Source organism: Schistocerca serialis, chromosome 6, assembly GCF_023864345.2.
Source record: "Schistocerca serialis cubense isolate TAMUIC-IGC-003099 chromosome 6, iqSchSeri2.2, whole genome shotgun sequence".
NCBI lineage: Eukaryota > Metazoa > Arthropoda > Insecta > Orthoptera > Acrididae > Schistocerca > Schistocerca serialis.
The window spans coordinates 125,097,949-125,125,435 of NC_064643.1; the positions used below are offsets into that span (position 1 = coordinate 125,097,949).

Below are 27,487 nucleotides of genomic sequence, written 5' to 3' on the forward strand. Positions count from 1 at the left end.
GCTGGTTAACCGACTACGAGGTGGATCTGCCGCCAGTCACTCCGCCTCGACCGATATGGAAATCCCAGTCGGGCACCTGCCAACTCGCACAACTACTACCGACGCTGACACCCACATGACCTCCGCTCAAGCCTCACTGTACTGCGAGGGGGGGGGGGGCTGTGTGGCATCGATAGGTCGTACCGACCACGATTAACACCAACTTTGGACTCTCATTGCTCTGCCGAGCCTCCATGTTAGTTTTTAGTTCTGTTCTGTATCACAAGCTGTGTACACATATATGACTTACTGCAAAATATATCTCTATGTGGAATTTAATGGGGATAGCTACTGCATTCAACCGATAATCGTATCCCGTTCCCATAAAGTGATTCTACCGCCAACTGATTAGTGAGTATTGATATTCCTGATTTATTCCTTCATAATATCTTGTCTTGTCTGATAACACAACGCAACAGCGAATTTGCTACTTGGGTGAAAATAATGTGAGTGTTATGTAATAGGGTGCGCTGATTCTGATTTTGCGATCAGAAATGTTGTAGAACATTGGTATTTAAGGTTATATCTGAAAGTCATAAAAGCCTGTATGTGGGTTAATATGTACCTACATCAACAAACCATGCTTGTTGTACAATTGTGTGAGTGTGTGTATGTGTGCGTATTCTCAAGGTCACTCTGCTTTATGCATCTGTGGAAAGATAAGTGTGTGTTAGTAAAAATAAACAGGCAGGCTTGGACAAGTTCTAACTAGCCTGTGACAACTTTTAACTTGTCTACGATCTACAGCATGCAGAGAGGTTTCAACATGTTTTATAAAATTAGTTCCCATGCAATTTCTCCTCTTTGTCCATCAGTCTGATTTGGAGGTGACTAGAGAACAGTTTGTGCTAGTGTGGTTCCGTGTTTAATTAATCAACAGTTGCAGTAACATGCATTTAAGTGATTTCGTATATGACAATTCGGTAATTCTTTATATGGTGATTCAGTAAACAAAAACTGCAAAGGCACAGTTTTGTGAATTGTCTGGGCTGCTTTTGCTACATATTTGGCAAGTATACAATGTCCAACCAGCACAAGAAAATGACCAGAAAGCTACATATAGCTTACAAACATTACGTCAGATGTGAAATCAGAGATCATACAAACTCCTGGACTCATCAGCTCTGTTGCACTGTCTGTTACTCCGGCCTATCCCACTGGTTAAACGGTAAGCAAAATCGAATACCTTTTGCTGTTCTCATGATTTTGTAATAGTGGGAAGATCAGCACTCAGATTGCTGTTTCTGCTTGAGCAACATATCCAGGTATAGCAAGAAGTGCAAGTCAAAAATTGTGTATCCAGATTGTCAGTCTGCTCTAAAGCCTGTGACGCATGGTACAGATCACCCGGTACCAATTCTTCCTTTATCCAATGCACTGAAGAATGAAGAAAGTGATACTGAAGGTAATGACAGAGATGCTGGAGCTATGGAATACATAAATGATTCCAACAAAATTAAAAAGCCTCATTTGAACAGCCAAGCCAAACTGAAAGACCTGGTTCACAATTTGTTGCTGTCGAAAGAAAAGCCTCAACTGCTGGGTTCCAGACAGAAGGAGTGAAACTTACTTGAGAGAGGTGCTACAGTTATGCATTTTTGAGAGTGACACATGAAATTCACAGCATACTATGCTGATGAACACAGTGTTTGCTTCTGCCATGATGTGACAGTACTCATAAAGGAGCAAGATAACAAATATGTAGCAGAAGAGTGGAGACTTTTTATGGACTCTAGCTCAAGCAGTCTCAAAGCTGCACTACTATACAATGGCAATGAGAAACCATCATTTTCTATTGCTCATGCTGTGGGAATGAAGGAAACCTATGAAACAATGAACACTCTCTTGATGCTGATTAAGTACTCTGAGCATAATTGGAATATCTGCAGTGATTTAAAGGATGTAGTCCTTCTGTTAGGAATTCAGATTGGGTTTACAAGGCAGATGTGCTTTATTTGCCTGTGGAATAGTCGTGATGACAAGAATCACTACATAGTGAAAAATTGGCCTCCCAGAAATTTACCTGTAGTAGGGCAGCACAATGTTCAACATGTACATCTTTTGGATCAAAATAAGATTTACCTACCTCCACTCCATATCAGATTGGGTCTTATGAAACAGTTTGTTGCAACAATGGATAAAACAGATTGTGGTTTTCAGTAGCTAAAAGGCAAGTTTGGAAAGATGACAACTGACACAAAATTGAAAGCAGGAGCCTTTGTTGGACCAGAAATGTGAAAGTTGACTCAAGATCCGCAATTCAGATTGGAGCTTATGGAATGAGAATTAGCAGCTTGGGACACATTTGTGCTTGTCGTGCACAACTTTCTTGGAAACACCAGAGCACACAACTATGCATAAATTGTGAACAACTTGCTAACAGCCTTCCAGCACCTCGGCTGCTGAATGTTACCAAGATGCATTTCTTGTGTTCACGTCTCCATCAAATATGGGAGCTGAGAGTGACAAGCACAGTGAAAGATTCCACCAGATGTCCGCCATGGAAGCAAGATATGAAGGCCTCTTCAGTCTGAACATTATGTGGGATTACTGTTACTTTTTGCAGAGAGCAACAGAAGGTTTTCACGGGCAGAAAACAAGAAGCTCTACATACTTTTAAACCAATCCATAGTGAATCTTAGTGTGACTAAGGGTCCCTGACTCATTTACGAGGTAAATAGACATTTATAATTCACTTCTTAATTGTAATATTTAGTGTTTTCCTCCCAAAGTATGCACATTAATTTCCCTAAAATTTCTCACATTCACAATTCAACACAGTTAACAGCATTAAACTTGATAACCTTTACATGTATATAACTTTTTTTTTCCTGACATGCCAGGACAAATCTGACCGCAGATCTGTGTACAGCACATCCGAATTACTACAAGGAATGTATTTTCAACTCAGCAACAGAGAAAAATTATTTTGTTGCATAGTGTAATACATCACCATTCACTTTCAAGCTGCATGTATCCATTTATAGAGTTTCAGTGTAAATCTAATACCTTGCAGTGCTGCTGCTTATTGTTCTGGAATTATGTAAATTATGAAGAAAAGAGATGTTTTACCTCCTTCTTATTCATATAAGTCTTCATAAGGCCCACATCAAAGTCCTTATTTAGTATTCTTCTTGTAAGCATAATTAACACTAGTTTCATGTCTGATCAGAAAGATTATTAAGTCAAAACTGTTACTTAATCACTTAAAATTTTATGCCAATAAATTCAGTGTGGCACAGCACTAAATGGTTCTGTTTATTATCATCAACAGCTTTTCTTTTTTATGTTATTCCTCCTTCCCTTTGTTCCATAAAGGCTCTGATTCTTTAAAGTCTGGATTACAATCACAGTTTTGCACAACTATTACAAGTTGTTTGGATAATATGAAAAGGCAGATTGCTACTCACAACATACCGGAGGCACTGAGTGGCGGACAGGCACACTGAAAATGACTGTTAGATATTATTCAGCTACCAAACTGCAGGCAAGAGACAGCTGGATCACTCACTTGTTTCACGATGCACCCAACACGATGTGCTTGACTTCAGTGACTGCTTCAAAGCCTGTGCCATCTGGATTCTTCCCACCAAAACCAGCTTTTCTGAACTGCACAGGTGGGAACATCCTGCAACATATCCTTCATTCCTGTAACCCCTTACCTCAACTTCCACTAGTCTCTACCCTCCACCTGCCTGTCCACTGTCCTGCTCTCAGTCCAGCCCTATAAATTTCTTCTATCCTGATAGCATACGTGCAATAGCTCTTTTCCCTTCTTTCCTCTCCCCTTTGCTCCCTCCCAAGCACAGCCTCTCAAAGCAGTACATAGCAGCCCACTGCCTTGCTCCACCACATCCCTGCATGTTCATACAGGCAGCAGTAGTGTCTCTCCCCACTCATTCAGTCTTCCCTTTTCATCCCTTCCTGTAAGTCTTCCCTGAGGAGAGGTTCTGGATGATTTTTCTCTAACTCTCCCCACTTCCAAAATCTCACCAGTCCCCAACCATTCTGCCAGAAGAAGGAACAACCACTGGCCCTGAAAGGTTGCCCATTCCCATAAATTTTATGTGTTTTCTTCTGTCTCTGCTTGGTGAGTAGATTTTTTGTACATTCAGTCAAATTATATTTTCAGAAATTGATTATTTTCATTAAACTACCAAACAGAATAATCACCCAGTACTTTTGAAAAACATATTTCACAAATGTTAGTGTAATGCATTTCCTTTAGACAATATTAGAAGAATGTGTCAGAGAAATTAAACCTCATGGCTTGTAGCACAGTGTTTGCTCAACAACAGATCAGCATTAATTTTAGACACATACTGTTGTTCATTTGGGTGGAAACCAATTAGGTCATATCACTCCATAAAATATTGAGTAGTTGCTCAAACTAGAGCTTAGTACTTCTGCTTCGGTAGCCACCAATATACGCAGATTTCAACTAAAGCCTTTGAAATATCAGCCCTGGGCCCATGATTTATTTTAGACACTCAAGAGCCATTATAGGCACAAATGCACAATATTACATGTGATGCACTTGAAGAGGCACCAGGCTCTAGTGGCAGTCTGTAAACCAGCTCATAGCAAGTGGTCCATAATATGGTCATGCTCAATCCAAATAAGGTCTACAAAACATAGTCCAGATATCAATTTTTTTCCATTTTAACTTTACTGAAATTTAAGAGTATTTTCACTAGATGTGTTTTACTTTAATTTACAAAGCATCTTTAGTGGTCATTTTGTAAATATAATATACTTACTATGTGTCTGCATCTTGCTATTTATAGATTAAAAACAGTTTTTCTTTACAAATTTGGCATACAGTTTACTTGCAATGTTTATTTCTTTTTTCATGTATTCTGGAGTCCATTGCTTTTTCTCCCAGTCATTGTTAGCCGACATTGAAGTTCTCACACAAAAAGAAGAATAAACACCATAAGTAAGTTGTACACCAAATTTGTAAAGAAAGATTGTTTCTAATTTATAAATGGCAAAATGTAGAAACATATTATTTATAGAATGACCAACAAAGTTGCTTCCTAATGAAAGCAAAACATATCTGAGGGAGAACATTCTAAAACCACAGTAAGCTGAAAATAGGAAAAACAGTAACAATTGGTATATAACAGCTGCTCCAGAAGATGGCCATGCAAACTAACGTAGTTGAGGCAATGCATCAAGTGTTACCCATAGTGCAGTCTGGCAGGTAGCTTAAGTGAGCAATGTGATGAGCAATGAATGGAAAGTGAGGTAATTGGGCTACAAAAGTACTTGCCACAAGCCACACCCACTGTACGTGGTTTAGCCTACCCGCTGAGTAGCGTGCTGCACTCTGGTGAAAGGCTGCCCCAATTGCAGCCATAACAGTTCTGGAAATGCCGTGTCCTCTCTGTCTCCTGAGCAGTGTGCGATTTGTGCTTTTACCAGTGGGGGGGGGGGATGTCTTAGGGGGTTAGTATAATTACATATGTTACTTGCTTGGACCGTGGTGTTACCCATGGTTAAACAGTTATTTATAAATAGATGTTAATGCTGAAACTCAATATTCACGCGTATGCACTATGACAAAAGTGATCCCTTGTTATATCTTTAAAAGTACATTATAGGTAAGGCTTATTTACAAAATCATCTACATACAGGTATACGAGGGAAATTCAAAAAGTAAAGGCACATTTGTGAAAAGCTGTACTTATTCTGATGATAGAAAACTGAAACATGCGCTATTTTTCTACGTAACCTTCCTGGACTTCAATGCAGTTTTCCCGACGTTTTACGAGTTTTTTTTATTTCATCAGAAAATACGTTTTTTGGTTGCATCTCTAACCAATTTTGCACCGCAGAAATGATGCCTTCATCACTTTCAAATCATCTTCCCTGTATTGCTCCCGTTAAGGGTCCAAACATGTGAAAACTGCTTGGAGCCAGGTCTGGACTGTATAGTGGATGTTCCAGCACCTCGAATCTCCTTTATTGCGTCGGCTGTCCGTTTGGCAGAATGTGGGCGAGCGTTATCTTGCTGCAGGATGACACCTCTTCACAGTTGTCCTTGACGTGTGGATCTGATTGCAGGTTTTAGTTTCGTACGCAACACATCACATCCATCATACAATACAGACCTGGCTCTAAAGCCTCGTTTACACTGAGGCGATGTCTTGTAACATCGTGGCATGCTACGGAAATGTGGCCGGCATCGTCTTGTCATTTAGTTCTAAATGTTTTGAAATGCTTAACTACTGCATAACACTTTTTCAAAATTAATAAGCAAACATATTAATAGTATTAATAGTAAGACCGTATTAAAAACTTTCAGTGTTCAGCTCCACAAATTTAAATTATATGTAAAGTTTTACTCCAGTGCGTGGGAAATAAACATCCCAGGTTGGGATGCATAAACTAAAACCAGAGGAGGGGATAGTCTGATGCATAGGGGGGGAAATCCCCTCCATCCCCCCCTGCAAATCGCACACTGCTCCTGAGATCAGTGCATAATATTATAAATGATTTATTCCTTGCTGGATCTAATGTGGAAGAGATTACATGGCCACACTTATCTCCCTTGCCCAGGAAGGCCTCCTGCATTAATAATTACAGTGAAACCTCTTTAAGGTGACCACTTAAATTTTTGTGGGAAAGTGGTCATCTGAAGGGGTGGTCTTGTTAAAGGGTGATCAAGATAAAATGTGATACTGAACATAATCATTTGAACACAATTAATGATAACAACTCCTACAATGAAAATCCAGCTCTTACAGTGTAATAAACTGTAATAAAAATGCAAAAATCAGCATCTGCACACATTTTTCATACATTAGTTTACAATCATATGCTCATATCTCTTTTCCACCTTAGATAGTGAGCACATCAGTTTGTGTTTGGAAAGCGCAATAGCAAGGGACTTGAGTCCGGCAATACTATGTAAGGCATCACCTAATGGGATTAACTGTACAGGAATTGCATCATGTTCAAGTCACTGTTTTGGTTGTCACTGCACTGAGGATCTGGGTTCATTTTTGCAATGATATCTTCCCAATTATCACAACAATTGAAGCATGCAATTTATCCTTTCACTGTAGAAATGTCCAATTCTATATTGGCAGCACTGCACAGATCACGAATGATGTTTATTGATTCATCACCACCTTCTTTTTCTTCTCCAGCATGCACATTTTGTGAAGACTGAAAACCAGAATTAATGAAATATTTTCTAATTGTTTCATTTTTTGCTTCATTCCACACACTTTTACTCCAGCTGTCAGTGTCACCTACCATCACAGACTTAACTAGGATATACACAGGTGTGGTGGTGTCTATTTTTGCAACTAGGGAATGCAGGAGCTTCTTTCACTAATTTAATTTAAACAACTGTATCACTCCTTGGTCAATAGGCTGAACACACAACATTGTGTTTGCAGGAAAAAATTGTGCTCCACATTTGGTAACTTTTTGCTGCATTGACATGGTGCATTATCTACAAAAAGTAGGATTTTATGTTTCTGAATGCTGATTTTTTTAAATTTTAGTTATTCGACCAAGAACAGGAAATGTCATCCATGCAGTTTTATTTGCATGCTAAGAGACACCAAGCAAGAAAATGTCATTGTTTTTGAAGCATCGCAGACATTTTACTGTATGTATCAGTAGTGGTTCTTCTTTTTCACTCCAGAAGTTAGCACAATGACTGATCATTAACTGTTTTGCTGCCTTTACACTGATCACCCTTCACAGGTAGCGTTTTGTCTGGAAAGGATTTTAAAAATAGACCAGTTCCATCCATCTTGTAAGTCTCACTAACACAACAGCTATTTGTAATTACACTAAGTCTTGACTCCCAGTCGGATACAACATCTTGATTAACTTATCCATTTTCTCCACAGACTGCTCGGAAAACAGTACTGTGTCAAACACAGAATTGGTTCACTGAGCCGTGCTTGCATTGAAGTTAGGAATTCTAACATCAGAAGCAACTTTAAGCTCTTTTTCATGTAGCATCGGTCCACTAATTGGTAATCCTTTGGCATGTGCTCTATTAAAACTCTCCAAAACAGCATTATTTATGTCTTCAGATGGTTGTCACCATCTTTTCTTTGAATTTAGTTGGCATTTTCTTCCCATTTCTTACCTCACCTGCCACAATTTGCAGTTATATACTGTATTCGACTTTTTCCATATATAGACACACACACACACACACACACACACACACACACACACACACACACACACACACACACACACAAGCTTTTGCAACCAACGGTTGCTTCATCAGGAAAGAGGGAAGGAGAGCGAAAGATGAAAGGATGTGGGTTTTAAGGGAGAGGGTAAGGAGTCATTCCAATCCCGGGAGCGGAAAGACTTACCTTAGGGGGAAAAAAGGACAGGTATACACTCGCACACACACACATATCCATCCGCACATATACAGACACAAGCAGACATTTGTAAAGGCCAGATACGAGCATATTGTCAGGAGTGCCACAGGAAAGTATGATAGGAACACTATTATTCTATGTACACATAAATGATCTGATGGACAGGGTGGGCAGCAATCTGCACCTGTTTGCTGATGATTCTGTGATGTACAGGAAGGTGTCATTGTTGAGTGACTGTAGGAGGATACAAGATGACTTGGACAAAATTTCTAGTTGGTTTGGTAAATGGCAGCTAGACGTAAATGTAGAAAACTGTACCTTAATGCAGATGAGTAGGAAAAACAACCCTGCAATGTTCGAATACAGCATTAAAAGTGTGCTATTCGACACAATCAGGGTGAGTAAACTTCTAGGTGTAACACTGCAGAGCAATACGAAATGAAATGAGCGTATAAAGATTGTAGTGGGGAAGTTGAGTGGTCAACTGTGGTTTATTGGCAGAATTATGAGAAAATGTGTTTCATTTGTAAAGGAGGCCATATGTAGTATGACCCATTCTCGAGTACTGCTTGAGTGTTTCGGATACCCACTAGCTCAGATTAAAGAAAGATATCGAAGCATTTCAGAGACAGGCTGCTAGATCTACGAGGGTCACTCCAAAAGAAATGCACACTATTTTTGTAAAAATACAGTTTTCATTCTGCACGTGTGAAAGTTTTACAGTGTGTAGATACATCCTTGCCGCTTGTTTTCAAACTTAGTTCAACCTGTTCCTGTGAGTGGCGCCGTCACAGCATGTATTCAAGATGGCTGCTACACTTGACGTTCATCAGAAGCAATGTGCTGTCTTAGAATTCCTGTGCTGTGAAAATGAGGCAGTGGGAAACATCCACAAGAGGTTGAAAAAGGTGTATGCAGATGCTACTGTTGATCGCAGTACAGTTAGTCGGTAGCCAAGCAGGTTAAGTGATGAAAGCGGGCACGGCAATATTGAGGAGTGTCCTCGCAGCGGCAGGCATTGTACTGCACACACTCCAGACAATATGCAGAGAGTTAACGAACTGGTGACTGCTGACAGATGCATCACAGTGGACGAATTGTCACGCTATGTTGTGAAAGGGGAAGGAAGTGTTTGCAGAATACTGGAAGTGTTGGCATTAAAAATGGTTTGTGCCAGGTGGGTTCCCAGGATGTTGACAGGGGCTCACAAAAAAACAAGAAAAACGGTATGCAGCAAACTTTTAGAACAATACGATAATGGTGGAGATGAATTTCTTGGAAGAATTGTGACAGGTTATGAAACATGGCTCCATCATTTTTCACCAGAGATGAAGAGGCAATCAATGTAGTGGCATCATGCAAATTCACCCAAGAAAAAAAAATTCAAAACCACACCTTCTGCTGGAAAAGTTACGGCTACAGTGTTTTTTGATTTTGAAGGACTCTTGCTTGTGGACATCATGAAAAGTGCAACCACCATAAATTCTGATGCATATGTGATGACACTGAAGAAACTTCAAGCTCGACTGAGTCGTGTTCGACCACATCAGCAAAAGCAGGATGTTTTGCTGTTGCACGACAATGCACTGCCACATGTCAGTCAAAAATCCATGGAAGCAATCACAAAACTCGGATGGACAACACTGAAACACCCGCCTTACAGTCCTGACCTGGCTCCATGTGACTATCATCTCTTTGGGAAACTGAAAGACTCTCTTCGTGGAACAAGGTTTGAAGATGATGACTCCCTTGTGCATGCTGCCAAACAATGTCTCCTACAGGTTGGTCCAGAATTTTACCGTGCGGGTATACAGGCACTGGTTCTAAGAAGGTGTAGGGCACTGGTTCCAAGATGGCGTAAGGCAGTTGAAATGGATAGACATTATGTGGAGAAATGAAAATGTTGTTCCTAAAGGATGTACCTACACACTATAAAACTTTCAAACATGTAGAATAAAAGATGGATTTAAAAAAAAATAGTGTGCATTTCTTTTGGAGTGACCCTCGTATTACTGGTAGGTCTGGTTAAGGAACAAGTGTTACGGAGATGTTTCGAGAACTCCGATGGGAATCCCTAGAGGGAAGACAATGTTCTTTTTGAGGAACACTGTGGAGAAAATTTAGAAAACGGGCATTTGAACCTAACTGCTGAATGATTCTATTGCCAACAATGTATGTTTTGTGTAATGACCATGAACTTAAAAGAAATCAGGGCTCATATGAAGGCATATAGACAGTTGTTTTTCAGAAGGAGCATCTTTGAGGATAGCCTTGCACTCAATAACAAAGTAGTGGCCAGAGGCAGGTAACCGATGGTTTTTCCCATGACGAGGGTGAGCTTCTGAAGTATAAAAGAATTTAATTTCACATAAAGTCGTTTTTAGTTGATCTGCCTGTTGTGCTGTAGCTGGAAATACTATTTTTTGCCTTATTATTTCCTTGTTCATTCTGTTTGACCCAAAGTGTTCATTTGTGTTGCTTCATATTTTAACAAAGGGACTCCAATGATAATATATTTGTTGCAATGCATTTAAGTGAAATGACCTGACATGAGTGTACACAAGTGATAACAGTCACTATGTATTATTTGTCTTAAGCCCCAGACATTCAGGTTGATGGATAATATGTTAAACAGCTATTTGAATCCTCAATGATTTCTGTTTTATGAACATTAGGGTATAATTATTGGCCATGAAAGACTACATTGTATGATCAAACCGGTCTGGAGTGCTGCTTCATAAAAGTGGATCAGGACACATACAAAACTGTAGTACTGACAGTTTACGCGCTGCCAGCAGTAAGTATCTGATGCCTCATAAAGCTGCCAGAAACCGTTTTAGGGAGGTTATTCAGACTTAAGTGGAGAATCATTATCTGTGGAAACTTTAATGATGTTTTTTTTGTCAGATAATACCAACAGGGTGCACTTAGAGTTCTTGCTGTCCAGTTTTAGGTTATTTTGTACAGTACAATTCTCTGAGAGCACTGAAAGACGTAGTGCAACGATCTCTGACAATTTGTTTTTAGATGCACTAACATGTAGTGATTTTGTTGTAAAACCCTCAGTCAATGGTTGATCTGACCATCCAGTGGGGTTCAAAACAGGGTGTATTTCCTAACATATTTTAGTATTGTGTAGTAACATCACCCCTCTAACAGCACCAGAAAGCTTATGAAATGCCTCATGCTCATGGTATTTATAATGGAAAAACTCATAATTAACTCCTAATGGTGGAGAGGGAGCAACACTTTCTCTACAAATGGTTGATAAATACTTGGACTAAATGTCTCCCCAAGGTGGCAGGTGGCTTTTCATCAAATGCCAATGGCATCTTAGAAGGCAGATGAGTAAGTGGAAGATAGGGCACCCTTTTGACTTTGCAGCAGGAAACTGTTCCTAAAGGTAGATGAGCCACCACACGACCAATGGCATAAGATGGAGGAAGCAATGGGAAACCACTCCATTAAAGGCCCAACTGGATACTCAAAGTATTAATAGAACTGGATGGGAGAAGGAATTACATTTTGATTAAATTATCCAGAAGTAAAATTGTCCCTTGTTCGGATCTGTCAGTGAGCAAGGGAAGAGGGGTGGAGATTAAGAGAGAATAGAGCACAATTGTCAGACTCTGAGAATAGCAAAATGGAATGTCACTTCTGCTCTGCAGTTCGGCAAACTAGAAAATTTGAAATTTGAAATGAATATTGATATATTAGGCATTTCAGAAAAGAGACAAACTATGGTGACTTCTGGATAGATTGTTTCAGCCATACACAGAGGAATAATAAAAGACACAGAAGTTGTTATCAACAATCAACTTGTTACAGCACAAAAATCGTTGTTAATCAGACTTGATCCAAAATAAAGTACTGTACCTGGGTTCCTGGGTTCGATTCCCGGTGGGGTCAGGGATTTTCTCTGCCTCGTGATGACTGGGTGTTGTGTGATGTCCTTAGGTTAGTTAGGTTTAAGTAGTTCTGTGTTCTGGGGAACTGATGACCATAGATGTTAAGTCCCATAGTGCTCAGAGCCTATTTGAGCCAAAGTACTGTACGCATTAAATATTTAAGAAAACTGCCAGGATATTGGGCCAGAAATGAAGGCAAGTTTGTGTTTAGTAATGTAACGTTCACTAAAGGTAAGACCAAGATTCAATGAGAAAGACCATCTTTTGTTAATTTACCTTGATGGCTTTAGCTTCTAACAATCTGCAATCCACAGATTGCAGAAAATAAGTATCCACATTTTTGTGAAAATTGTCATTACATGTGCTGCATCACATGCTAGGAGGCCAGAATTGTCACAGATATATCACCATGTTGTAAATTACTCATCCCAGCTAAACTTGTAAATTGGTTTTTTGTCTGTATTTATTTGGAAATAAGGTGTCGAGCTGTGCTCCTCTTTGGAATAAAAGTTGTAATTGGCCTCAAAGTACAATGTGTTGTCTGTTTGAGGAATTATTTACATACATCAACACCAAATTTCAGAAATTATTCTTTCTTTCAAAGCTGTGAATAAGATATTCGAGAAGTAATAGGTTACAAGGTGGATAATGAGAAACAGAAGTGTTACTGATAACATACTCTGTGTTGCCATTTAGAGTAAAATCCATTTCTCTTCTACAGCAACTTGCACTTATCTGTTACCTGTGAAAGCAGTCCACAGATTATGAGATAAACCTTGTAATACCTTAAAATACGAATGCCTTAACAATGAAAAAACTACTGAATGCTTAACCCCATAAAGTAAATGAATAGTAATTTACAGTGCCATAAAATGCAGACATTTTTCTCAGCACTCAAATGAAATTGTACTTTAAATAAAATGTTTTTTTAAACTGTGTAGAAAAAGAGGGAATATCAGTTAATTATCGTACTTTTTCTTTATACACTGCAAAAAAAATTTTATCCTCTACATTAACAATAATGTCCTCAGCCAAATACAACAGAAAGTCGAAGCCATACTCTCAGAATAGCATCAAAATCTACTTGTATTCTCTGCAAACCACTGTGAAGTGCATGGTAGAGGATACTCCCACTGTACTAGTTATTAAGATCTTTCCCCATTCCAGTCACATATGAGGTACAGGAAGAACAATTGCTTAAAAGCCTCTGTGTGCACTGTAATTAGTCTAATGTTGACATCATGATCACAGTGGGGGTGGCACATAGGAAGGCAGCATTAAATTCTTAGAGTCAGAATTAAAATATGTTCTATAAACTTTCTATATAGGCTTTCATGGAATAATTTGCATCCATCTTCAAGCAACTGCCACTTCAGTTCTTTCAGCATTTCTGTGACACTCTCCCATGTGGTAAACAAACTAGTGACCATTTTTTATTCACATATTTATATTTATTCAGTCTCTCCTATTACTCCTGGTTGGTATGGACCCCAGTGCTGTGGCTTCCAAAAAATTTAGTGATCAGAGAAGTAGTATTGGCTTTAAAATCAGTTATAAATAAACAGATGAAAAGGAATTTAGAACACACATAATGGTAGCTTTTGTGGATTTATAAAAAAGCATTTGATAATGTATAATGCAAAAAAAGAGCTTGAGGTATTGAAGAAAGTAGCAATAGATCACAGACACCGATATGAAAATTTTACAAAAATGAGACAACTATTATTGCAGCACACTCAGTACCAGAAGAAACACTGATTCAGAAACTTGTATGTGCACTGTCAGCAATAATTTTTAATATATACTTAGAGGAGGCACTCAAAAAAAATTAGAGAACAGTTAGAGATAAATTCTGTAAAAAATGGTAAAGGAAGTGAAGAAGACCTTGAAGCCATAGGTTAAAGGAAATAGTTAAAGCCATGGGAAAAAAGTATAACCTGAAAATAAAAGAATCTGAAACAAAGGCAATAATTTGGGGCAAAGGAGAGCAAGCCAAGGCTTGACTTCTTCTTGCATGTGAGACACTACTGTAACAAGTAGACTTTATTTAAGAAGCATGATCTCTAGACATTGAAGAAGCAGAGAAGAAGTAAGAAGCATAACTGCCCAACTAAAAAGTGCTTTCAGTAAAAGAAGAAGATATTAACCTCAAAAGTAACAGCCAATAAACCAGGAAAGTATTTCAAAGTATATGTTTGGAAGAGTGTAACCTATGAATATAAATATAAGTGTCAGGAAATTTTTTCTGAATGTATTTGTGTAGAGTGTAGCTTTTGCAGGTGTCAAACATAAATGATAAACAGTTCCAGCAATAAGTAAATACAAGCTTTTGAAACATTATGCCACAGAAGAATGCTGAAGATTATATGAATAGATCACCTAACTAATGAAGAGATGCTGAATCAAACTTAGGAGGAAAGAAACTTATGGCAGAACCTGACCATGTTGGTTAATGAGAGACATCCTGGGGCAATTGTCAGTTTGATAATGAAAGGAAGTGAGTGTGTTGGTTGGGGGGGGGGGGGCAGAAAGGACATTTTAGATGGAGACCAGTTCTTTTCTTGACTACAGAAAGAAGGTTGAAATGGATGTATGTTGTAGTCAATATATTGAGAGTAAGAGGCATGCATTGGATAGACTAGTATGGAGCTTAGCATCAAACCTGTCTTTGGACTGAAGACCATAACAACAATATACTGTAAAATGAACAGTTCAGAATGTTGGTTGTCTGTTTATACATGAGGGATTCCTAAAAACAGTAACAGAGGAATATGTCAGTGGAAAAATAACTAGCAGAAGTCTAGCTCAAAGACATATATCGCACTATAAAAGATGCCAGTTGCAACTCTCATGTAGAAAAAAGAAGAAGATAGAAGGATCTGAAGACTGGAGATCTGTTGCCAGTCACTGTAATCAGACTCCTGTTAACCAGTCCTTGGACTGAACTCTAAAGCAAGGAAGGAAACACACATCTATAAAACTGCTGTTCATCTTGTACCTTCATGACCTAGCAGAAGGGTTGAAAGTAATCACAGACTGCAGATGATGCAGTTGTCTGTAATGAAGTATTATCTGAAAATGCTTAGCAAATATTCATTCATACCTTTATAACATTTCAGAATGGCTGAAAGATTGTCACCTTGCTTTAAATGTTAAGTAACATAACATTTTGCACTCCACAAAACACAAAAACGTAGTATCTTATAACTAAATATCAGTGATTCACAGTTGAAATCCATCAATTCAAGCATTTGATTGTAACTGTTTGTATGGATATCAACTGTAATGATAACATAGGCTCCATTGAAGAGAAAGCAGATGGCAGACATCTGTTCATCAGTAGGATGATGGGAAAATGCATTCAACATACAAAGGAGATTGCTTTCAAAATGCATGTGTGACCCATCCTAGAATCCTGCAGCAGATACATTGCATCCATCTTCCAATTAAAAATAGGATAGCTGGTAAACTAATTTATACGCAGTGATATACAAGTGCTGATTTCCAGTTGTTTGTTTATCCAAATAAACAGTATCTGTACTCATACTATTATAGTTTTGATGGAGAAACAGACTTGGAAATTTGTTTTTGTTGAATCATATGCTAATTATTAGGATATTGAGATTCCCATAAAGATGTTGCCTGCCAGTTGTAGGTCCACACTGAATATTGCTAGCAATGTGTTGCTATTCCTGTTTCTTTTGTTGAAATACTTGCATAAAATATGCACACTACTGCATTCAGGCAACTTTTTAAAAACTCCAGAAAAATGGGATGATCCAAAATTTGTTCCTTTAAATGTGCCATCTGTATTTCTTAACAGCAACAGGAGCATAGTTTTCATTGAACTTGTAAACATATACCATATCTGCATATTCTGTGTTAATGACATTATGCCGATTTGACTGATATTGTGAAAAAGTTACCTAATGCTTCCTCAGCCACCTGCAATTATAAAGTTGCAATAGTCCACTGTTAGTTCATTAGAATGCATTCATCTCAACTAAGATTCTCATGAGCACAGATTTTTGGAGCCAATAGGGAAAGTGGGAAAAATAAAAATTATGCACTAGAGAATAAAAGAACCTGAAAGTAAGTCGAGCAAAAAATTAAAATTGGTAAAAAAAAGAAATGATAAAAATTGATAGTGCTAAAGATCAGATAACATAAGGAAGAAATTCTAGAGCATATAAGGAATTTCTACAGCCAAGAACATGAAAGAATTCATAAACTACTGAGAACAATTAATGAAAATCAAAATGGCTTAGTTTCAGAAACTCTCCCAAGAGAAATAAGACAGCAATACATGAAAAGCAGAATGATAATGTAGAGGTCATGACGATCTGACAATTGAAATACTTAAGCTTACTGGCAAAAAATCGAAAAAAATCTGGCTAAAATCTGTATTGCTTGTATACAAAGAGGCTACACCTTCACCTCACAAAGCAAAGCAAATTGCTCTACACAGAAATGGAAGTACGGTACTCCCCGTTATCTACAAAGTTTTCACTACACACTTGACAAAAGACATAAGTGCTGTTGCAGAAAATGTACAATCCATAGAACAAGCTTGAGTCCACAGTGGTTACAGCTAAAGCAATTAATTGAGCCAATGAATATGAAATGCCACTTTGCATAACTTTTATATACGAGGGCGGTTCAGAAAGTAACCTCCGATTGGTCACAGTGCGGGTTGTGGGGGGAGTAGCGACGCCATCTGTGCGTTCACGCACTCAACAGGTCAGTCGGCATCAAGCCGTGGTCGAGTGAACGTCGTACCTGCGCTAGTTTAGTTTTTGTGGTAGTTTGAAATGTGTGCTGCAATTGTGCTGCAATAGAAAACCCTGCCAAATGTGAAGTGCGTGCTGTCATAAGGTTTTTTACAGCCAAAGGATATTCTGCAGCAGCTATTCATCATGAGCTTTGTGCCGTGTACGGACCAAGAGTTATGAGTGAAGGAGTTGTCCATGAATGGGTACGTTTATTTAAAAGTGGACGAGAAAACGTTCATGATGAAGAGAGGAGTGGTAGACCATCATTGGTGACTGACGAACTCGTTCAGACAGTTGGTGCAAAAGTTCGTGAAAATCGACGTTTCTCAATGTCGGAGTTGTCTACTGGTTTTCCACAGATTTCTAAGACTCTCTTGTACGAGATAGTGACAGCAAGATTCTTACCGACCATCACAAAACTCAAAGAATGGCCTCTGCATTAGACTTTCTGTCACGTTATGAGGACGAAGGAGAACCATTGTTAAACAGAATCGTGACCGGTGACGAAACCTGGATTAAGTACGTGAACCCTGAGACAAACGAACAATCAAAGATGTGGGCACATTCAAATTCGCCTACCAAACCAAGAAAAGCCTCGCAAGATTTTTCTGCCAGAAAACTGATGGCAACGGTGTTTTGGGATGCCAAAGGGGTGTTGTTGGTTGAATTCATGGAACGTGGTATGACCATTAATCAAGACGTGTACTGTGAAACAATAAAAAAGTTACGACGGGCTATACAGAACAAACGCCGTGGTATGCTGACTTCCGGTATCGTTTTTTTGCACTATAACGCCCATCCTCACTCTGCTCGCAGAACAACGGCCCTTCTTGAGTCCTTCAAGTGGGACGTTATCAACCATCCACCTTACAGCCCAGACCTGGCGCCAAGTGATTATCACCTCTTCATGCATTTGAAGAAATGGCTCGGGTCACAGCGGTTTGATGACGACGAAGAGCTCAAAGATGCGGTCACAGGCTGGCTCCAGGCACAAGCGGGTGATTTTTATGCAGAAGGAATTTCAAAGCTTGTGAAGAGATACGATAAGTGCCTCAATCGCTATGGAGACTATGTAGAAGAATAGTGCAAAGATGTAGTTGTAAGATGTATATATTAAAATATTTTTATTTAACTTGGTGTATTTTTTTAAATCAACCGGAGGTTACTTTCTGAACGGCCCTCGTATTTTGAAAAGGCTTTTGATTCTGTCAGCCACACTGCGGTTATAGAGGCAATGTTTCAACTAGGTGTGGAAACAAGGTACATAAACGTATTATGTAACATCTCTGAAAGCTGTATGGCTTTTGTTAGCATAGTACAACATATGAGAGAATTTTTCCATTGGGTGGGGAGTAAAGTAGGATGACCCTATGTCCCAGAAACTGTTTATAGCAGTCCTTGAGACAACAATGTCCAAAATTATTTAGCAAGAAATGAGAATTAGAATAACTGGGAAAAGCTTCATTAACTTGAGATTTGCAGACAATACAGTAGTCCTGGCCATCAATATGATATAATTTTGATCCTCTATATAGAATTTATCAGATAGTTGCCAAAAAGTAGGTTTTAAGATAAATCTGCGCAAAGTAAATATTACACACAAGTGGGTAGCAGCAAGACAAATAATACTGAACAACAACTGTCTAAAATGTTAATTAATATGTTCATCTGGGACAATTAATTATTACTCAAGGAGACTTAAAACCTTAAATTTTCCACTAAATCAAGCTAGGCTGGAGGGCTTACAGAAGAAATGCGACCATTTTCACATCTAATATGCCAATAAACTTGAAAAAGGTTGTTTTAAAACCATGTGCTCTTTTCAAACTAACATATGGCTGTGAAACGTTGATTTTAATGAATTTTTCAAATGAAAACTCTGAACAGCTCAGAGAGCTATAGAAAGTTCACTGCTAAGTCTTACTAAGAAGGGTTGGAAAGGTAGTGAACAATAAGAGCAATAACAGGAGTTTGGGATGTTGTGGAAAAGGCAAATAGGAAGGACATTCACATGAAAAAATGACAGAAGATGGATAAAGGCAGTTTAAAGTGGAGTTACAGAGAAAGACAGAGACCACCTGACAGTGGGGATAAAGAACTGAAAAAGTCAAGTCTCGACTGGCAAAGGACAGGAGGAGACAGTGGCATGGAAACAGTGATTAAAATTATATTTATTAGCTTTGTATTAAAGAGGCTACATCTAGTATAGGTTGAATTAGCTGAACAATAAATAAATATGTAAATAAAGTGAAAAAACTGATCTACATGAAATGTGTTCTGTCTCGGAAACCATCCAGGGAAGAGCGTACATCTATGTAAACCTTTTTGCTTCCAGTGATCATTTGTTTCACCATCTGAAATACTGACAGTTCCTTCTGGTCCACTCTGGATATAGAAATATGTACTGAAATGAATACATTGATACATTAACAAAAATATTCATCTCAGTCTGTTTGTGTTACATTCCGTGTGAAACTACATATCTAAAACTTTGACAGATAATTAGGAGACTTAATTAAGCATGCTTTGTTACAGTAGCAGAAGCTTCTCTCAGTGCTAGCATATTTTGCATTTTATCAGTCACTGATGATAGTAAATATATTTTGTAGTAAAAATATTGAATATTATGTACATTCAACAATGGAATAGCTTTCAGGAGTCTTTTTGCAGACACTAGATTTCTTACAGTCAAAACTGACTGCAATTAATAGTGCAGCTGTATAGTTATGAAAAAAGACCAATTAAAAAAAAGATGTATTACACTCATTTGAAATCATGTTTAGTCCTTGACAGAAATTTCTGGTAACATAAATTTAGTCCAGGATGGAATAACAAAAATATGGAAGGGATATATTATTACTCACTACATACAGGAGATGTTGAGCTGCAGACAAGCACAATGGAAAGGAATTCTAGAAATATTCAGCTTTTGGACTATGTCCTTCATTCCTACACATTTGCTACTTCTGATGTAGGCTTTAGTCTGAAATGTGAATATTTCTAGCATTCCTTTTCATAGTGCCTGTCTGCAACTTCGCCTGTCCTGTGTATTGATATACATTTAATACAGTAGCTGGAAATAATTGATACATAGGTTGTACATGCTTGTGCAACATTAGAGGTAGGAAGTGTAGTGCCAGAGAATATTTTTTCATGTTCCATGACTCAGCATTCATAGTACTTCATTATAGTTAAAACACTTACATGTTCCACGGGTCATAATTGCAACTTCTTTTTATGACATGAAATCAGCCAGTTTTACGTTTATAATATACTTTTTCAGTGATGAAAAATTGATCTCCTTCCCCCCTAGTTCCCGGGGCCAAGTTTTTCCCCAGCAGTTTTCTTTGACAATCCTGTAACCCGAATGGGCATGAGAGAAACCTCAGGTGATTGAGCCACTGAAGACATCTGCCCCTAGGCCCCTGTCCAGGCACTGCAGGTGCCGATGGCATCGTACACAGTTCCAGACATGAGCTGTTTCAATCAGTGATATAATGTGGGCCAAGGAAGCTAAGAAGGGAGTTTTCCTTTCACAACATAAGTGGTGCTAAGAGAGGGCCTGTTTATAAGCATTATCACATGATAACTTGGCCATGCTCCTACAAGCTATAAAGCCAGCATGCAGCAAGTAGCAGGCGCATTCATTGTAGACTATGCTTGCTGTGTAATGTCAACTGATCACACTGGACTACTGCCAATGGCTATTCATCTGGATTACATTCGGAATTCCGCTACAGACTCTCTAGCACTAGTGAAGACGACATGGAAGAATTGTTCAGCACTTAATTTTGAGTATACAACAGGCACACTGTTTCATGTACTAAATTATAACTTTTTCACATCAACTACCCTGACACGTCCTACTTCAGGAACTATGCTGAGGAATGTCTTCATTCCACTAGTGAATCCTTCGTCCTTACTAGTTACATTAGTCACTAACTAATGCCAAGTTACATAATGTATCAGAACTATTGCAACTTAGGTTAAAGGATCTTATTTCTCTCAAGAGTAAACATTTATGCTTCGCTGGAATGCAGAAGTTGTTTATTTAGTCTTGCATTTTTGGAATTTGTCACGAATTCTACAATTGTCTTCAAGTCCTTTCCCTTGTATAGCTCCAATACATATATTCCTCCCATATCTCAGATTTCCCTTCTTTGTTTAGTACTGGTTTTCCATCTGATCTCTTGTTATTCATACAGCTGCTTCTCTTTTCTCCAAAGACCTCTTTAATTTTCCTGTAGACAGTATCTGTCTTTTCACTGGTGATATGTGCTTCTGCATCCATATATTTGTGCTTTAACCATTCCTACTTAGACATTTTCCATTTACTGTCAATATAATTTTGTAGACATCTGTATTCCCTTCTGCCTCCTTCATTTATTGTTTTTTTATTTTATTTTCTCTTTTCGTCAATTAAATTCAATATACGCTGTGATATCAATGGATTTCTACTAGTCCTTGTATTTTTAACTATTTGTTCTTATGCTGTCTTCAGTATTTCATCTCAAACCACACATCCATCTTCTACTGCCTTTGTTTCCTTTGCAAATTCCTCTGTTTTAATCTACAGTTCATCTGTCTCTTATATGCATAAAGCAGAGTGTACATTTGTACTCCTGGGATATGCTCCCAGACCTGTGAGTCGATTTCAACAAAATTTGGCTCAGAATCAGCAGGCCTCACAAGTATCAGCACTATGGGGTTTATAACCTCCTATTTCCAGTAGTTGCAGAGATACTGGCAAAAACGTGTTTTCTCTGGCCCTAGAATATAGGCTGCACTGCACAACAGGCATCTCGTGTGGGAAGAGTATCGGTCTGCCAAATCATAGGACAGTTACATGTCCAAGGCAAGAAATGGTTTTCCAGGCCCTGACATGTAGGCTGCCCTTCGTGACAGATGTGTTGGAGAAGTATCGACCTGCTTTGCATTCTGGCCTCTATGTCAGGGGCAATTAAATGTTTCAAGTCCATGATGTGTAGCATGCACTTTGTGGCAGGTATGTTGTGGGAGTATTGAACTTTATTGCAGGGGCTACATGTGCAGATGAGAGTGGTTGGGCACAAGTTGAGATGAATAGAGAAGGGGATGGACAGAGCAAGGAGGAGAAAGGAATGGACAGAGAGAGGTGAGGAGGAGGATATGCATAAGGAAGGCGGAAGGTGTAGGGAGGTAATCGGCAGGTGAAAAAGGAAGAGGGGGAGTTGGAGATGGAAAAAGCGATGGGGAGGAGGATGTGGTCAGAGAAAGGGGGTGAAGAAAATGGACAGAGAGACATGGAGGAGGAGATGAAGAAAAAGAGAGTGGGGAGGAGGACATAGACAAATAGAGGTGGGAGGATGAGGTAAACATACAGAGGGAGGAAGAGGACACAGAAGGGGGGGGGGAGGGGGGAGGAGGAGGTGTCTTCAATATATGTGCCGAACGCATATGCGGGTGAAACTGTGGGGAAAAGGCTAATAAGCAATAAATTATTATCATAGTTCACATCCACCCCTAGTCTGTTCCACGTATACAGCTTTCTTCTTGATTCTTAAACCAAGTGTTAGTGATGAGTAAATAATACTGCTTGCAAAATTCTACCTGGTGTGTTTCTCTTTCATATATTGCCCTTTCAGTCGATTTTTTCCTACCGTTTTTCCTAGCTTTCGTTTTCCTACTATCGAATTCCAGTTATATTTGTCCCTCCCTCAACTATCTGAATAATTTCTTTTATCTTATCATACATCCTTTTAGCCCCCTCATCATCAGCAGAGCTTGTTGGCATATAAACTTATACTACTGTGCTGGTACAGTGTTACGACTCTCCTGATGTGGGACAGTAGCATAATGGCTATACACTGTCGGATGTAATATGAGGTACCGTCGTTTGACGATCGAAATTGCTATTCCACTTAGGATTGCACTTCACTCTAATCCGAAGTGCTTAATTGTTTCCATTGACGTATGGGCACAACATCTCTTTCTCTTTGCGTTAATGAAGCCTTAAATGAACACTTAAAATGCTGCGCACTTGTAATGCAGTTGATTGCGTTGCCGTGTAAACTGGAGATAACATGTAACTGCTGCATCGCATCATCCAATAATCTGTGAGTTCCAAAACAGATATTTTCAGTAAATTCAATTTGTTATTTCAAGTTTGTGCTCACTTGATCGGTTTCTGGATGGTTAATTAATGTCATTTCGCTGATGTATAATGTCATGTCACTGTCCTTTCAAAATATCAAAATAATCTCTGTTAAATTCGCTCAGTCATAATATTTAAAGGCAAAAGATAACTGTGGAAAGCTTCGTTATTACGTTACAATTGCTTTCTAGTTTTAAATCGATAATATCAAATCATTGAGGTGTCTCTCCAGTAGACGATTTTCAAAACACCTTCATTTTGGCGATTTCAGAATAAAGCACCACACCAGCGAATTTAGTTTTTCTTCAACTTTCCAAACTGATTTATTGCACATTTCATAGCCATGTAATAAAATTCTTAAGTTAGTCACCATGCACGCAAACGCCTGGCCGGCTATGAAGTGCTGCAATGTTTTAGTAACATGATACATATTCATCATTTTTTTTATTTGATAATAGTGGACAATGGTGTCCTGATGTGGTTGGAGACATCCTCTCGCAGTGTATGGCTGTTGGGTCGGCCGCGAGTTGATCTGCCATTTCCTTGTCAGCGAAACACTACCAGAAGACTCTTCCACTGCTGTCATATATTCCTGTAGTACATGAAACACACGTTTTTCAGCGTTTACTCAATGTGTTTAATGTAACAGAATCGTTAATCCTGTAGCGAACTAACAGAATAACTGTATTGCGAAAGTAGTGAGATTCGTGGTGAAACAGCCCCTAAGCTGAATTACTACATCGGGTGTTGTCTTATTGTATGTCCTGGCTACGAGAATGCGTTCGCTGTGCTGTTCTTAGTAGCTTACCAGCATTCGTATTTTCTTATTCATTATTAGACATGCTCCTCAATTTCACCCATTTGATTTTGTATTTATAACCCTGTATTCACTCAACCAGAAGTCTTGTTCATCCAGCCACCGAACGTGACTAATTCCCATTGCTTCTAACTTCAGCCTATCCATATTACTTTTTGAATTCTCTAACCCACTTACAAGATTAAGGGATCCAACATCCCGCTCTCCGACCTGTAGAATGCCAGTTTTATTATTCCTGATGACGAAATCCTCTTATCCTTCTGAGTAGTGCCCGCCGAGAGATAGGAATGGGAAGGAGGGCTACTTTACCTGCGGATCTGGTCAACATCGAAGCCATTAGAGACAAAGCACAATTCTGAAGGTTGGGGAATGAAACTGCCTGGGCCTTTTAAAGGGAATCATGTGCTGGAGCGATTTAGGAAAATCCCGAAAAACCGAACTCTGTGGATGACTGGACGCGTATTTGAACCATCGTCCACCGAAAAGTGCTCAGTACAGCAAGGCCTTGTTGGATGGTGATATATAGTCAGATCAGTCAATCATCGACTGTTGTTGCTGCAACTACTGCCTTTGCAATATTCTCAGAATACCAAAATAGTGGAAAATAAAGAAAATGTCAAGATTATAGAAAAATGACCTCACTGAGTCATGAATCCAGAGTGTCAGGACAAGTGAACGAAACGTGGAAATGTCTCTGAAGGACGAGCCCACCGCCTGTGAGGGAATTTCGAATAATGAATGGAAGTGCTGATATTTCTTGAACCCATAACCTACCTGGCACTATTACCCAGGTGGGCGGTGGTCTTTTCGCTGTCTTAACTTACGCCATGCTCTCAGCCCCCGCAGAAATCTGAGTTTCTCTGGGGGGGACTTGGGGTGGGCGTGACATAATTAGCTGTGTAACCTCATTAATTAACCATTAGTGGAAGTAGCTCACATCAACATTATGTAATTTGCACCACAAAATACGTATCCACGCCACTTATTGCACGAATTAGATTGTCATTTCAAGATCTTTCTTAGTATTACTCAACAACTCTTGAAACGTGAAATATAGGTGTTTAACACACGTTAATACTCGCAGTTAATGGTTTCTAACTGTCAGCTATGATAACAGCGTCGCCATAGTCATCCAGCAGACATTGTTTTACGTTCTTCCTTTTACGCTAAGGAAACATCACTTGCAGGAGCTGAAGTGGTATTGTTTCTACTGTTTCGGATGTAGGCACATTATAAACAATTTTCTTTTTTTCCAGAATGTCAGACTTTTTCACAAATGTCGGTCGTTTTGTTGTCCAGGGCACTGCGAATGAAGCCTCGCGCGCAGTGTAGTACCAGAGAGATCCGCTGGTCGGCACCACGGTCACGACCACGCATGGCGTTGCTGGTCTCCACGTTGGCACGCGCCTACAAATTGCTGGCCACTCGGTCCACCATCACACGAAGGTACCAGGCCTACACTGGCAACACATTGCTATAATGATAACTGACATCTACCTGCCAAATTGTTTGTTTTTTGCTATGGCACCTGAAGACGTACCAATACTCTCATTTTTCCTTGCAGGGGTATTTGATTTTCTTTAATAATGCAATTCCACACAAAAACTTACATATGATATCTGTGTTAGTAACTTGCAAGAAGTCCAAAACCGACTGCGACTGTTAGAGGCTGCTATCAAGGAATTCCGCTCTATTTTCACCTCGGCCAGTTACTGATATTCTCTACTCCAGTTTACAGTAATAGTGCTTACTGTGTAGTCTTTCAGTTCTTCATCACATTCTTTCATCCTCTTTTGTGTTGCAAGTCATGTGCTGTACCACCAGAAGCCGAGAAATCTAGAGACAGCAGCAATATACGTAAAACTTAATGTTTTGTAGGTAGTCGACAAAAAAGCTAGACATCCAGAAGACGTGGTCGGATGTTAATGCAATTTCGTACACGTACGCATCATCCGAGGTTATATAAATGACCAGAGCTGCAATTCTCCGTGACAAGTAGAACCGCCACCAGAGTGAGTTAGTGTTGTTCGTTTTTAGAACTGATACCAGGCCTGGTAGGGTATATAAGGGGCGTGCACAGCATCAGAAGGCTTTCTCGTCTGAGACTGTGTTATCAGCACCTGACAGTTTTGAAAGTGAGGTCATGGTGGGTCTCCATGTGTCCGGCTGGTCGAATCGTGGAAATTTCAGATTTGTGAGGCATTCTGATGTGACAGTGGTCCGATGTTGGACTGTATGGGAACGTGAGCACAGGCATACTCATCGTCAAGGTTCTGGTCGACCACGTCTGACCATCACAAGGAAGGGTTGCCTTATCGTGTACCAAGCACACTATAATCCCTTCACACGTGTGTCTGCCATCCGATACCAGTTAGTGTACCCCTGGCAACATTTTGTGTCGTCCTACACCATTGGTTGGAGATTAGCAGCAGCTGGGCCAGGGAATAACCCTCCAGGTGTTTTCTGCTGTTAATACGACAGAAACGGTTGCGTTTGGAGTGGTGTCATGACTGGGAAGCATGGACTGCCGATGAACTGCGTCGCATTGTGTTCACCAGTGAATCGCTGTTCTAAAATGCCATGAATGACCATTATGGCAAGTGTGACGGCGACTTGGTGAGAGGTCACTCCCATTCTCCCTGTTTTTGGTGAGGTAGAGCAGTGTTGCTTCTGGCATCATGGTGTAGGGATCCCATTGCATATGACTTCAGATCATAGCTAGTAGTGTTTGTGGAAACTCCCATGACACAATGGCATTTCAAGGAAATTCTGTTTACTTAAACAGTATCGTGGTGCCATTTTTCAGCAGTGCAATGCTCAGAGTGTTTCCATGGTGTTGAGGTACTCTCATGGCCAGCAAGATTCCTAGATCTGTCCCTGACAGAACATGTGTAGGACCAGTTCGGAATTCCATTCCGTCTCAGTGCCAGTACCCGGGATATCAAGGTCCAGTTACAACAGTTGTGGGCCATCTTGCCTTAGGAGAGGACACAATGTCTTTAAGACTCGCTTTTCATCTGAAGCAGTACATGCATCCAGGCCAGAGGGGGCGCACCATCTTACTTATATGTGGATTCATACTGCCAAGTTTTTGTTTTTTGTAAACTGACTCGATTTTGCAATCACTAAAATAAAATCGCACACCCTCTCAACCTGTGAAATTTCTTTGTTTCATCCTCTCTGGTATATTCCATTCTGGGTGGTGCAAACTACGATGGAGAAATGTGCCCTTATTGCCAAAAGAACAATATAAATTTATTAACCAATACTGAAAACAGCCCGCCCGGCTACCCGCGCGGTCTAACGCGCTGCTTTCCGAGTGGGAAGGCGTGCCGATCCCGGCACGAATCCGCCCGGCGGATTAGTGTCGATGTCCGGTGTGCTGACCAGTCTGTGGAGGGTTTTTAAGGCGGTTTTTCATCTACCTCGACGAATGCGGGTTGGTTCTC

At 39.5% G+C, this 27,487-nt stretch overlaps 1 protein-coding gene across 1 annotated transcript in view; it reads left to right on the plus strand.

Moving 5' to 3' along the window:
- The window catches only part of LOC126484682 (meiotic recombination protein SPO11), a 255,803-nt gene that overhangs the window by 72,431 nt on the left and 155,885 nt on the right, over positions 1 to 27,487 (plus strand). The window contains exon 4 of the mRNA XM_050108276.1: positions 25,338 to 25,484. Within this exon, the coding sequence (XP_049964233.1) occupies positions 25,338 to 25,484 (147 nt within the window). The remainder of the gene's footprint in view (positions 1 to 25,337; positions 25,485 to 27,487) is intronic.